This window comes from Podarcis liolepis, assembly GCF_965112155.1.
Source record: "Podarcis liolepis genome assembly, chromosome: 6".
NCBI classification, from domain to species: domain Eukaryota; kingdom Metazoa; phylum Chordata; class Lepidosauria; order Squamata; family Lacertidae; genus Podarcis; species Podarcis liolepis.
In genome coordinates, this window is record NC_139559.1 from 94,582,423 (window position 1) to 94,597,572 (window position 15,150).

The following is a 15,150-nucleotide window of genomic DNA, read 5'->3' on the forward strand; positions in this document are numbered from 1 at the left end:
AGCCAAATCCAATACTTTATGTACAGTGTTCGCCAGCAAATACACCTGTCTTCTCTTTCTTAAACTTATAATACTTTTTTCCCTCACCTATACCAACCCAGAACAAATCATCTGTTCCACAAGAGAGCATACATATATCCCACTGCTGAATGTGAAGGCAGAAAAGAAATAGAGAAGGGTTTGTTTGTTGAAACCCCTTCCCCAAGCCATATGCAGTGAAACGTAAGAACAAGACTGCAGTTATTTCTGAGCTCCCATTCCCCATGTTAAAGTGGGGGAATGACTTGTATTAAGAGACATTTTAAAATAGAAATAGATATACAAATTTTTGAGGGCACAAGGATTGATGGCACAACAGAGGACAACAGAGGACGAGATGGTTGGACAGTGTTCTTGAAGCTACCAACATGAGTTTGACCAAACTGCGGGAGGCAGTGGAAGACAGGAGTGGCTGGCGTGCTCTGGTCCATGGGGTCAGACATGACTAAATGACTAAACAACAACAACATACAAATTTTGAAATATTGCCCTACATAAATAAAGAAGATTTGTGTATTGTTTTGCATGTTTAAATTATTGTTCTTCTTCTTTTGTACATTGCCTTAAGTATGTTTTTATAGAAATATAATATTAAAGGAATAAAACCAAATAACCTTGAAATTCTCTGGCAGCAAATATAAATTGAGCTACTAGAATGTGTCCTTGAATTTGCTTGTTTGAATTGAGGATAACCACTAATTTGAATTCTAGCAGCTTTCCATGTTGTAGATTGTTAAATGTTCAGCTGCTGTCTAAGCTCACAACATCACCAGCCCCTGTGTGGTGGTAGCCGCTGGTTTGGCAGAAACTGCTGTCTCCTCCACAGTTTCCTAGCTCCAAGGGCCTTTGTCACCCCCAGTGCAACCTACTGCCACTTGGATTAGTGCCTGAAACTTCCCATAATTAAGTTGATTATCATAATAGGGTGTTAAAAATCAAAACACAGCCATAAAAGTTCAAGTCCAACCAGTGTTTGCTAGCAAACTGTGAGACAACTGGAGCTGGGGTGTGATTTCTGCTCTAGAGAGACCTGCAGAGAACAAGTATAGGAATACAGGACATAAAAAAAACCTCAGGTGGTATGCAATTAGGGCAACATTTCATTGTTCAAAGGAAAGCTAAGCCTGCATAGCATTTCCTGGTTTGACAATTCCAGTCTCTTAATTGCTTCCTACCAAAGAAAACCATTAAATGAGCCATAAGCGCCAGGTGATGATTGCAATTATCATATGATAGCCTAATCACTTGGTGCATTCATTACATGGTGACAGATGTGCCATGTATTTTAATCTCCAAGCTGCAATGAATTATGGAAAGAGAGGGGTTCAACTAATCTTGTGCATAAATTGTGAATATGTTGATTAAATTAAACATACTTGTGCAGATCCTGTAATCTGCCTAGCCACAGAAGGAGCACAAAATGTGGAATTAGTAATATAATTTAGCTTCCCGAGAATATGCATCCCTGTGAATGTGGAACATATGACTAAAATAACTCAGAACGGCCTAGGTAGTACATCTCATTAGAAGCTTGAAAACTGCACACATTCTCCATATTAGCTGAGTAGTTCATTCACTGCTGCACTGTACTGGGACCCCACATTACTCTGCTAAATTTTGGGAACATACTTACTAGTAAGCAACATCAGGGCTGCTTGCCTTCTTCACAATGAACTTCCTAGTCAAAGTGTTGCTATGTTTTTGCTGCAAATGACTAACAGTCCTCTGGATATTACTCTTAGTACTAATAGTATTTATTAAATTGATATAGCCTCCCATTGATAAATATTTTCTGGGTAGCTTACAAACAGGACAGCAAATATTACTTTAAAACATACAATAGCTCAAAAGTGTGGGTGAAAAATAAGGTCTTCACCTTTTTCACCTGGCATGAAAAAGACCACAGAGAAGACACTAGGAAAGCCCTCTGAGGTTGCTATTCCACTGTCAAAAAGGCACTCTTATACAGACCTGTTGAACTACCAAAGCCACAGTACAAATGCAAAACCAACTTCTAAAATCACGAGACCCCACACAAACATAGCTCAAACACCAAGTTTAGAAATCCTGACTGGCAATGCCTACTAATCTTTCCAGATTTTTATTGGGTACAGCGTATGCTCTTTAAATACATTCTGGATAGGACAAGTCATTAGAGAACAGAAGCAGATGGAGACCAGCATATAGTGTAAGCAGCAACTTTCATTCAGTTGACTGCACACAAAAGTTTCAAGCTTTAATACAAAGCCACAGGATAAGGACAAGGACCACAAGGCAACGTTTTCAGCCCTTGCAGCTGAAAAGTTATCTACCCCCAAAACACAAATAAAATCACAAAATCCCAGAAGCTGGAAGGGACCCCAAGGGTTATCTAGTCCAACCCCCTGCAATGCAGGAATCTTGCCCACAACCGTCCCTGGGTGGGCTTGAACCACCAACCTTCTGGTTAACAGCCAGATGCACTGATCCATTGTGCTATAGGGGGTTCTTCATCTTTGTTTGTTTGTTTGTTTTTAAATGATATTTATTGAAATTTTACAAACAATAAAGTTACAAAAATAAAAATAGGAAATAAAAAGAATAACAATAATAAAAGAAAAAGAGATACAAAAATACACAAAATACATAAAAAGAAAAAAAAGTCAAAAAGAAATCAATATTTTCATATATTATATTTCATTTACTTGTTTCCTGACCTCCTCACACACCCCTTTTTTGTATTCCAGTTCACATGGTTAATTCAGCAAATCCTTACCCTCTATCATTTATCTTTACTCAATATCTTAACCTATTATAACTATATATTTTCAGCCATTGTCAATCCGTATTTACATATTCTTGTTAATCTTTTTACCAATACCGCTTATTTTCAATCCAACATCCCTTTAACATTCATTAATTTTACAGTATTTCTGCAAGTAGTCTTTAAATTTCTTCCAGTCTTCTTCCAAGGTTCTTCGTCTTTGTTTGAATGGCGCAGCACCAGTAAACCTTAGACTGTGCCTTAAAAAGGAGCTATATCTTGATAAATAGCTCCACTTTCAGTGAGAGGAGCTCCTTATTCAAAGGGCCATAGTTTGCTTTAACAGTTGTCATTTCAATAGCACACAGGAAGGCTCCTGAACTGGCATCAGAGGAGTCAAAGGGGGGCAACATGATCTCCTTAGGCCAGAGGTGCAACAAGCGCTTTTTAGCATCTAGAACTGGCTCTGAGGACCATTTTCTCTCCCACCCTAAATCTCTAGACTCAACCCCTAAAGATGGAGGGTCTGAACCCACAGTCATCACACCATCCACACATAACGCTCACTTCCATATTGTGCACATCACCAAAAAGGACACCAGCAGCTTAATTTTTTTAAGACATCATGTACTCCAAGAAACTCTCTCCTGTATTTCATCTAGCTGAAGGTCGTGGTTGCTGCTTTCACAGCCCTAAGTCAAAGAGAAGGCATACAGAAAGCTCAGAATAGTGCTTTCTACACAACCTCAAGCCCACTGCAAGGCAAAACTGGACTCGTGAGTGCCAGACTAAGCACAGGCGACGGGTAGATGAAAGGACCACTGTAGTCATTCCTATATGCTGTCTTGCTGATGGAACTGGTAATGCAGACACGGTCTCCAAAACAGTCTGCCTATTGACAGGACTGAGCAACTGCAAGTCCAGCAAGAATTTCCCTGCCAGGGTCAGCCAGCAACCACCTTGCCCCAACTGCAACACCTGTGAATCCTTATCACTAGTAAGTCTCCAGATGAAAATGATGGTGTACATCCTTATACAGAAATGCTGAAAACCTGAGCCAAGGAGACAAGTCACCAGCTGCCACAGATGTGGAGCTCTCTGGCTGCAAAAAATCAGCTCTCAATCTTAGGATGCTACTGCAAGAGAAACAAGCTTCCAGAGTCATCCCTACAACTTCAGGACTAGGCATGTAAGAGGGTTCAAGTGGAGTCCATTTTCAGGAACCACAAGACACACCTACAGTGAGGGGGAGAAAGTATTTTTGTTGTTGTTGTTTAGTCGTTTAGTCGGGTCCGACTCTTCGTGACCCCATGGACCAGAGCGCGCCAGGCACTTCTGTCTTCCACTGCCTCCTGCAGTTTGGTCAAACTCATGCTGGTAGCTTTGAGAACACTGTCCAACCATCTCGTCCTCTGTCGTCCCCTTCTCCTTGTGCCCTCCATCTTTCCCAACATCAGGGTCTTTTCCAGGGAGTCTTCTCTTCTCATGAGGCGGCCAAAGTATTGGAGCCTCAGCTTCAGGATCTGTCCTTCCAGTGACCACTCAGGGCTGATTTCCTTCAGAATGGATAGGTTTGTTCTTCTTGCAGTCCATGGGACTCTCAAGAGTCTCCTCCAGCACCAGAATTCAAAATTTGCCCGTTTGCCCTCTGATGAAGAAATGACCAGTCCATAATTTTATTGGTAGGTTTATTGTAGCTGTGAGAGACAGAATAACATCAGAGGGCAAACGGGAAAATTTAGCAGGGGATAAAATACTTTTCCCCCTCACTGTAACCACTTGGAACCTCTCCAGGGTTAAGAACTCTAGCCAAGAGGAGATGGAAGTACTCTAAGAACATAAGAAGAGTCTGTTGGATCAGGCCAATGATCCATCTAGTCCAGGATCCTCACAATGGCCAACCAGATGCCGGTGGGAAACCAGCAAACAGGATTCAATTCCAAGGACACTCTCCGCTTCTGTGGTATCCAGCAACTGGTATTCAGAGAGTCCTCAGGAAGAAACAGGGCCAGGCATCTGAAGACCTGGCTATTGCTGATGCAAAACTGCTGCAAATCTAACTTCAAAAGAGTCTACTTTCAGGACCTCACCAGATAAACATGACATGGAATTGTGTGTTACTTTCCCCAAACAGTGTGTGTTGTAAAGCAGTCTTGGAGGCTGCAACTGAGAGTGGGAGAATGGCAGGAAGAGAAGCTTCTTATCCCTTTCTCTTGTAACCCTTTCCTCTCCAGTTGTTTTTCAACTCAAAATTGCAGGCACATACTCACTGATGCTCTCCCACTTGCAGGAGAAAGTGCATGGGGGCCCCATATCTTGTAAGCAGCTTGGGAGGAGAACACTGAGCTACAAATTTGCCTGAGAAGACTTAAGAACTTTTTCCTTGCCTGCCCATCTTGAGTGTGTGTGTGAGAGGGGAAAAACACAGTGTACCATATTTCTTGCTCTATAAGACGCACATTTCCCCCTCCAAAAATTAAGGGGAAATGTGTGTGCGTCTTATGGAGCAAATGCGGGCTCCATGGCTTCAGCGATAGCAACCCGAAGCCTCCAAAGCGCAGTGGGAGCGCTCCCGCTGCGCTCCGGAGGCTTCGGGTTTTCCTGGTGAAAAATACGGTAATTAAATGAAGAGTCCTAGGAACAGCCAGCATTGTGGTTGTCTGCTGAATAGCTCCCTATATTCACCTCCAACCCTTTCTGCTGTTGCCTTTGGTAGATCAGGTCAGTTTCCTTTCTACACAACCCATCATATTCAAATCACAGTTTCTCTTTATATAGGATGAAGAGGTCTAAGGTTGCAAATATGAACCCAGATGACTTTTGCACCAATTAAACTGCCCTCTTCCTAACAGAGGTTAACAACATACACAGATACAACCTCTTCCTTGCTTGCTATGAATTGAATTAATCCCATCAGACTCCAAAGGCCCAAGCGCTCAGAGGCTGCTTGATATGGATCCCGCATCAACTGAGCAACAATCTAGTTTCGCTCCATCTTTTTCCTGTTCAAAGGCACTGCAAAACTAAATACATAAAGGTTATTACATTTACTCATACATGTTTTTCTAAGCTATATGCTATCATCCTTAGTGGCTTGGTCACTAACAATGAATATTGATTAATGATCAATCAATCAAGGTTGACTAGGAATCTGTCCACAGCCTTTTTCAGAACCTTCAGCAATGTGAAGAAGTAATAAAAGTGTTCCTCTGAGCATATACTAAATCCTTGTTTACTGCTGTACCGAATTCTAGCTCCCATGCTAGTAATTCCTAAAATGTGTGTCAGGGCACAATGGTATGCTGCCTGCAACAAATAATTAAATTGTGATGGTTCCTGAGTGCCAAAAAAGCCAACATACAAAATAGCCTGCCTGCCGGAACTCTGCATGATAGGAATAAAAGTCTATACTTAAGTTACACACGAACACAAAGCATTCACTGTACAAGCAGAAGGACAAAGCATACCTTCATGTTTGTGCAATCAGTGTTAGTGTGAAAAGTGTCTCTAGAAATGATGCACTATGCTCACAGGTCTCCCTTGTGTGATCAGAAATGCTGATTGCCCCATGGATGGCCTCACACACAACTGTACACCCATAGGCCCCTTCCACACTAATGCTGAACATATGGAAGCTGAGGGGAGATCAGCAGGTGTGCCCATGTCAAGGGCATACCAGCACGCATGATCTCATTTCATTCAGTGCATTCAGTTAACAAGGGGGTGATGACTATCTTGCAGAGGTCTTTTCTGTTGCCTCCTTCCAGTTGGCCTCTGCTGGGAGGATGAGAAGTCTATCCAATCTCTGAATCTGGTGTGATTCAGCTCACCTGAACACTCCAGATCCAGAGATGTAGAAGCACCTACTCTTGGAGGGGGTTCTCGACTCTAAGTTTGTCGCCTTCCAATCAGGAAGTTTGCCTGAGGGAAGGAGGGCAACGCTCACTTATCTTTTCTCCTGTGAGCATGCCACCAGTTTCAATGAAACAAAAGTGTGACCCACTTTTTATCAGAAAATTTGGGGCCACTGCCCTGGACCTTTTATGTCTTATTTCTCATGACCTTCTTGCCCCTTCCCACCTGTGTCTTCTAATTGCAATGCTCCTGTCCCTAGATCAGCTTCCTCCTGCCCACCACGACATTCCCTTCTCCTCAAACCTTTCATCTATGGCACATTTAGTTATCTCTTCTCTGTAGTCCTGAATCTCCATCGTTGAGAGCTCTCCTCTCATTCTGCACCATGTTTATTATTCATTTTCTTTTCAACATTATAACCCCACCGAGCAAGCACCATGTCACGTTTGTGTTAAACAGTTGAAAATAAATAATGAACAGCTACAAATCAAGCTATTTACATACATGCAATTATCACAGCAACCCTCTTAAGATTTTACACATACTCCAAGATCCGGGTTTCCTCTGTTCTCTCACACACCTAAAAGTTCAGGAGGCTGAAAAAGTACAGATTGGGAGAGAAGAAATTGTGGGTGGTTTATCCTAAACTGTATTGAGACTCCAGTTATGCCCCCATGGGTTGGCATTGTGAGTGGGGAAAACCTTGGCCTGAATAGCACAGGCCTCCGCTGTGTGTTGCCATGGCAACCTCACCAGGTCTTTCTGCAGCAGAGGCTGTAGCAAATGCGCCAAGAGCCCAATTTGCAGCCACCCCATCGCTGCAACTGAGTCATGGGCACAAACCTCTGTGTGGAAGCCCAGAGGCATATTAAAATGTAGGGATGAAGTAGAAGTTTTTTGGTGGGGTGGGGAGGCAGGAATTCGATTCGGTTGTTTGGGAGCTTGCCTTATGCCAACTCTGCATGAGCCAGCACTAGCACAATCTGCTCTGTCTATATTTACCATGTACATTTCACAACCTCAGCTCTCTCTTTTCCCTCCCCCCCCCATACACCCACCAACCAACACAAAGACACGTTTCATAGACCACAAGGGACTAGTAACAGCTGTATACTAATATACCACTGCAAAGAAAAAAAGCCTCACATACATAAGGACATTTAGCAATATAATGAAAGGCGGTATGTGAATTCTAATAATAATAATTATTATAATTAAATATTCTTTACAATTAAGCCATTTTAGCTGATTCATAATGTATGTTTCAACAAATTCATATCTGCATATTTGAACAAGCACATGCGGTGCTCTTTTCAGTAACTGCTATAGGCTTGTGAAACTAATTTCTTGTGGCGAGCCATCAGTACCTGAGCTTTATATTTTCCAGAAGTACTATAAAACTTTGTCTTGAAATAGTATTCTGTGGCTAGGAATAAGCAGGTGTTAGTAAAACTAATTTTTTGTGGTTTTTGTTTTGTTTTTATTTGTTTCACTGTTACTGCACAGTGGCCTGATTTGCACATCACACTTAGTCAAACTTTGCCTTAGTCTAAACTAAGGGCCAGATTTGATGAAGTGAAGGGCCATGAGGACCAACCAAAGGGCCAATCAAAGCTGTTGACCTTTTTTTTTTAGGATTGAAGTTGTTGAGCTTTTTTAGTTGTCAAACTTTTTTTAGGATTGAAGTTGGCAAGGTTTTTTAAGGATTTTACCCCTGGAAATAAACAGCTGCAGGGGCCAGATTAAACCAACCAGGGGGCCGGATTAGTGGAAATGTATGAGTGTATGGACTTCTGAAGAGAAGCTCACATTTGCTTTGCTCCAAACCCAGCCTTTTGTTCCTGCACTACACTGAGCTAAGCCAAGGGCTTACATGTCTTCCGAACCTGGGCTAAGTCTCATTAAAAGGTAAAGGTACCCCTGCCCGTACGGGCCAGTCGTGTCCGACTCTAGGGTTGCGCGCTCATCTCACTCAAGAGGCCGGGAGCCGGCGGTGTCCAAAGACACTTCCAGGTCATGTGGCCAGCGTGATGAAGCTGCTCTGGCGAGCCAGCACCAGTGCCGCACATGGAAACGCCGTTTACCTTCCCGCTATAAAGCGGTACCTGTTTATCTACTTGCACTGAGGGGTGCTTTCGAACTGCTAGGTGGGCAGGAGCTGGGACCGAACGATGGGAGCTCACCCCGCCACGGGGATTCGAACTGCCGACCTTACGAACAGCAAGTCCTAGGCACTGAGGTTTTACCCACAGCGCCACCCGCGTCCCAAGTCTCATTAGAATCATATAAACTACCAGCACTTCAGACTTCTCCTGAGTAAACTAATCATGATTGTTTGAAAAAGGTACATTTAAAAGAAACTTTGGCATTCTTTGCCCATCTGCAAGGATTTCCATGGGTGCGCACTGTTGTCAAAATGCATTTTCCACAACCTAGAGACTGAGGCAAGTAGGCAGAAATATGAAGAAGAGGAACTCTATTGCATCCATGAGCTCATGAAGAAATATTTTTAAAGGCATTCCAAACATCTCCCCAAAAGCCAGAATAAGAGTGAGTTGGGTTAGGCTATTTGTATTGGTTAGGGGTTTGGGGAGGCAGATTGTTGCTGTTATCGATTTTTGTATCATAATCTTAGAAATTATTGTGATTCACGTGGACATTGTTTAATTTGGTTCCGTACTTTTGAGTTAAAGCTATGGTTTTCCCAGTAGTGATGTATGGAAGTGAGAACTGGACCATAAAGAAGGCTGATCGCCGAAGAATTGATGCTTTTTGAATTATGGTGCTGGAGGAGACTCTTGAAAGTCCCATGGACTGCAAGAAGATCAAACCTCTCCGTTCTTAAGGAAATCAGCCCTGAGCGCTCACTGGAAGGACAGATCGTGAAGCTGAGGCTCCAATACTTTGGCCACCTCGTGAGAAGAGAAGACTCCCTGGAAAAGACCCTGATGCTGGGAAAGATTGAGGGCACAAGGAGAAGGGGACGACAGAGGACGAGATGGTTGGATGGTGTTCTTGAAGCTACCAGCATGAGTTTGACCAAACTGCGGGAGGCAGTGGAAGACAGGAGTGCCTGGCATGCTCTGTTCCATGGGGTCACGAAGAGTTGGACACCACTAAACGACTAAACAACAACTTTTGATGCTTTATGTATTGTTTATGACCACTTTTTATGTTTGTAATTATGTAAATTTGCAGTGTTGTGTGCCAGCTTGAGCATGGTTTGAACTGTTAATGGAAAGGTGGCATACAAATAAAACTCTGTACATATGTATGTATGTAGCGTTTGCCCAAGGCCAGGTGTCAAAAAATAGGAGACTGGCAGTAAAAACTAGGGCCACTTTGATGTAGGCCCTCAGAGAATCACAGACCTGTAGGCTCTTATGTGGAAGAAATGGAAGATCTCTTCCAAATCAGTCCCTTGCTAGCTGGCTAGCTCTAGAGCTGATGAGGTGTTACAGGCTGGATGATGGAGAGTTAAAATAAAAGGCCACTGCTCTTTCCTTCACTATCCTTTGTCACATATTTTCTCTGGATGGCTCTTTTCTCTCTCTCTTTACTTTCTTTCGTTGTTTCCTCCCCACCCCCAAAAAACCCTACATACTCCAGACTCCTACACTAGGACAAAAAAAGAGTGCTTTGCTGATAGCCACTAAGAAGTGATAAAACTAGGTAGCACTTCACTTTGCAGGTTGGGACTCACTTGATCAACCTGTAGTCTGAAATAAACAGACACAGGGTCAAGCACATTGGTCTGTGTTTCAGCGTTAAGTGTGGACCAAGTATATATGATAGTGAACATCTCAATAGCTATACTACGTAGATAGGGTTAAGTTGTGAGAATGCAACAAATCTGACAGTATTTTTGGACAGTAGAACTTTAAGGTGTGGAGGGAGGACACACAGCTGCACATCAGGCAATAAGAAGAAAAACAACAACAGGACTCTGCATATCTTTATATAATTTGCATGCAAGAGATAATGCACATGTGGAAGGACCATGCAATGCAGACAATACTGAAGTTTTGATGGATGCATGAGTCATACAGGCAGAAGGTGAGCTGCATGTAGATGATTGGAGGGTGTTGTAATAATTATGTAGGGAGAATTAGATTGTTGACAGGATGAGTGGGGGTTGTGCACTGATATCATAAAAAACAAATATAGCAGCCTGCACAATTAAATTCTACTTTGCTTATAAGATTGATAATCATTTTTGCTCAGCAAATGAGCAATTGACATATATTTGTTTTGGGTCCTGAGATGAGAGATTTACATATTTTCTTTCAAATAATGCACAAGCTGCATGATAAACACATTTTAACAGCACTCATACCATGATGCATTGGCCCACTGTGGCACAGTGACCTAGATGAGGAAGCTGTAGGTTCAAATCCTCCTCTGTATGACCATGCACGTGCTACATGTACACATGCATGCATGTACTGTGAGGTTTATGTGTGCAGGTGGAGATGCCCACTTTTGTCTTGGGCATACCCACAACTGGCATGCAACCACAAAATGGTATCCAATGCAGAATGAGGCAGTACAGCAATGAGTTTGGGCAATGAGGAACATCTAACCTACAGGCCAAATTAGCCCCATTTGGCTCGTGATGCCAGTTCTCCCCAGCCATGTCCAATTGCACCTGATGTCATATGAACAACAGAACTGTTGTTCTGCAAGTGGGAATTGCAGAGCACTGCAGGGATTGGGTCCACTCAGGAACGGCTAAGGGAGCTGGGCATGTTCAGCCTGGAGAAGAGGAGGTTAAGGGGTGATATGATAGCCATGTTCAAATATATAAAAGGATGTCATATAGAGGAGGGAGAAAGGTTGTTTTCTGCTGCTCCAGAGAAGCGGACACGGAGCAATGGATCCAAACTACAAGAAAGAAGATTCCACCTAAACATTAGGAAGAACTTCCTGACAGTAAGAGCTGTTCGACAGTGGAATTTGCTGCCAAGGAGTGTGGTGGAGTCTCCTCCTTTGGAGGTCTTTAAGCAGAGGCTTGACAACCATATGTCAGGAGTGCTCTGATGGTGTTTCCTGCTTGGCAGGGGGTTGGACTCGATGGCCCTTGTGGTCTATTCCAACTCTATGATTCTATGATTCTTGAGCAGAGCTCCCAAATGGAGTCAATCCCTTTCAAAAACAGAGTTTGCATGAAGCTGAGGCCAAAAGGAATGCATATGGCTGGTGCAAGCCTGGCAGTGATGATGAAGGCATTCCTGCTAAGTAAAATATTGGGACCTTGCTGGAACTTCAGGAAGGGAGGAAAGGGTTCATCCTCACCCTCCTACACAATCCAATCTCAGTGAAAATTATCCTCCCACATTTAGGTTCTGCTTGTTTTAAACTCATGATTACAAGCATCAGATCACGTTTGGCCGCAAAGGTGCTGCTGACAGCTAAAAGGGGATTGAGTCTGGTAGCATTACATTCTCAAACCTATGTCACCTAGAGAGGATGACATAGGATTGCACCTAGCACTTCAGGGTGCCTGAGGGGTTCCTGGTGCCTGGGGTGACTGACATGGAGGAGAAGTGAATAGCAAAAGCCCTCAAGCCAGGCTGAAAATAGCTTCAGTTGCCTCCTCACCCTGAGATTCTGTGGCTTTCCCTGAACTCTTAAAGCTAAATCCCTGAAAATTCAGGTCAAACCCTGAGACTTAATAATCCAAGTCATATCTCAAATGTTCACTCACCAGCATGTGCACATTTTATGGAGGATTTTGAGAAAATGTAACCTGCTACTGCATGCACAAAAGGTCCCTAGCATGGGTGCATGGCATCTGTATGCAAAAAAGCAAAGTACACGTCTCCTGCAGCATGCGGAAATGAAACCTCAAAGACGCCTGGGCCTTTTATGTGGTGGCACCTCAGCTTTTGAACTCTCTCCCAGAGGTTTGCCTTTGTCCTATCGGAACCTGGTAGAAACCTCCTTCTCCAACCCCCTCAGGCTTTTCAGACCTGTGTTATTATAATTTAAATGTTACCTGGTTAGTTAGGCCTTTGCCATTGCAATAATGGTGGTGCATTTTTAGACTCTGGAAACTCTCATGCCGCCATATGTCGCCAAATAATGAAACAAATAGATAAATAGATAAAAGAAACCTGCTTGGCTTCTATGGCTAGTATCAGAGACCAGCACCTCAGGATGTTCCAGGAGCAGCAACCTAGTTGCTTCTAAGGACAAGCAACCGCCACTGGGAGATTTTGGACCCCTTGGTGCTGAAGCCTCTGTGCTGCTGCCTGTAACCAGAGGCACCAGCTTCTCTTCCCCAAACTCCCCCTCGGACCCCAAGCAGGCAGGCAAATGGCAGCTCAAGTGGCATCACACTGGCCTGCCGCCTGGGCACAGCATCCCTGCCTCTCTGGGCAAGCAAGCAACTGACCATGGCAGGCCACCTTGGCCACTGGGCAGGCCCAAGCTCATTCCTCAAGCTGCCCAGAGACTGGACAGGGTGGCAGCTGCTCTTTCCGAGGGAGGCTGAGTCCCCACCTGCCCCCTCCAGGTGCGGCACTGGGGGCACTGGGGGCAGGTAGGCCCCGCCCTGCTTGGCTGGGCTGGCCCTGGCCTGCCCCGCAAGAAGGAGGCCCAAGTTCAATCCCCGGCCTCTCCAGGGAGGGCTCTTGGGAGAGACTCCCTCGCCTGAAATCCTCCAAAGCCGCTGCCAGTCCGTGTGGGCAATACGGAGCAAGACGGCCTCATGGTGTGGCTCAGGAGGCGGCTGCTCTTCCCGTCGGCAAGGAAGGCGGCTGAGGGAGAAGCAGCTGCCGCAGCCTCCGCTCTCGCTCCGGGAACGATCCGCAAGCGCCACCCGGGAAAAGCGGCACCGCAGCGACGCCTCACGCCCGCTGGGCCCCGTGGCGGAGCCCAGCCGGTGCCTGCCGTCACCTCGGCTGCCTCACCCAAGGTCCGCGCAATCTCTCGCTCGCTCTCCGGGCCTCGGCGGGGAAGGGTGGCCGGCCGAGCCAGCCGGGGCGAGGGCCCCTGGAAGCCCGGCGCCGGCCAGGCTCGGGCCGCATGCGGACGGGAAAGGTCACCTCGCTTGGCGCGGAGCGGAGGCCGAGGGGTCGGGCGAGGGAGGCCGCCCGGGCGGGCCGGACTCACCCAGCACGAAGTAGGGCAGCTCGGTGTTCTCCAGGTCGTCGACCACCACCATCTCCCCCGGGAAATCGTTGCGCACCGAGAAGAGCAGCTTGGGCTCGGAGGCCGACGGGCTGTGCATGATGCTCAGGTCGTTCTCCCGCAGGAAGGGCAGCGCCGACACCGTGATGCTCTTCAGCTTGCACTCCATCTCCTTGGAAGGGTCCCCGTCCGCCTCGGCCGGCCCCGCGGCGGCGGCGGCAGCGGCGGCTGCAGCGGCGGCGGCCCCGGCAGCGGCTGGGAGGCGGCAGCAGCAGTAGCAGCAAGAGAGCAAGATGCAGAGGCGAGCGAAAGCCATCTTGAGGCTGCGGGCGCCGAGCGAAGACGCTCCCTGGTCCAGAAGCGGGGCTGTGGGTGCCTGCTGCTGGGCGATGCGACCGGGCTGCGGAGGGGGCGGGCGGGGGGGCGAGAAGCGAGGGAGGAGGCCCTTTGTCTGCCGCCGAAAGGGAGCGCAAGGCAGGCGGAGGAGGCGATCACGAAAGCGGGCTCGTCTCCGTTCCCGGCGCCTTCCTCCTCCTTTGCATCTTCTTCGCCGCGCACTCGCGCGCTCAGGCTGCTAGTCGCCACCTGGGTTGTGCAGCGCTGCTGGGGAGGGGAGGGCGATGCGCAGCTACATTTGGGGGTGCAAGGAGGCTTCCCTTTTAAAAAAGAAAAAAGTCCCTTCCGTACCCCTGAACGTGCAAGTGAGAGAGGCCACGGGAGAGAAGCCCCGCAGGATCAAAAGTCCAGCATCCTCTTTGGGGGAATCACGCAGGCAGGGAAGGAGGATAACAGCTTCGCCTGTCCCCCAAGTATTGGCATTCCAAGGTATACTGCCTCTGGAGGCTATGCTTACCTGTTTTGGCTAATAACTGCTTATAAACAATACGGTTTTTTTGGGGGGGTGGATTATCCAACGTGCATCTTTTGAATCCCCACTGCTATCTCAAAACACTTTTTAAAAAATCCTTTTAACCAAGTGAAAGCTGTTGGTTGTTTTTTTTTAATGGCTTTAGAATTCCATTCATATTAACGGGGCATAAAACGCAAGGGCTTCTGCTTACCTGGGTTGTGTTAATCAAGGGACTTTGCTTTTGGAGTATTTGTTGTTTATGAAGATATTGATTCACTAGTGGAGAGTCTCCCTGTGAACCTGGAACTCTGTAAGGAGACAACCCAAGGCCCGAATCAAAATATGGAAGCTTCCTATGTTATTTTTCTCAATTTGAAACACACCTTTCAACCTTACTGAGACTTCACAGCAGCTCCCTCAATTAAAATGCTTGCGTAAATGAAAGCAATATGAATGTACAGACATCTGTCAACTTACACAGGAGTTACGTTCCAGGGATAGCGCATTAAGTCAAAATCGTGTATTGTCA

At 45.8% G+C, this 15,150-nt stretch overlaps 1 protein-coding gene across 3 annotated transcripts in view; it reads right to left on the reverse strand.

Annotated features, from left to right (window-relative positions):
* Positions 1 to 14,847, reverse strand: part of ASTN1 (astrotactin 1) — a 211,587-nt gene extending 196,740 nt beyond the window's left edge. Inside the window, exons 1-2 of one of the 3 annotated variants that reach the window (XM_083507036.1) lie at positions 14,833 to 14,847; positions 13,754 to 14,427 (exon numbers count right to left, since the gene is read on the reverse strand). In XM_083507036.1, coding sequence (XP_083363162.1) covers positions 13,754 to 14,087 — 334 coding nt within the window. In that variant the 5' untranslated portion in view covers positions 14,088 to 14,427; positions 14,833 to 14,847. Of the gene's footprint in view, positions 1 to 13,753; positions 14,772 to 14,832 lie in introns of those variants that run through there. The other 2 variants (XM_083507037.1, XM_083507035.1) reach the window with 2 other exon arrangements.
* Positions 14,848 to 15,150: the final 303 nt, after the last annotated feature.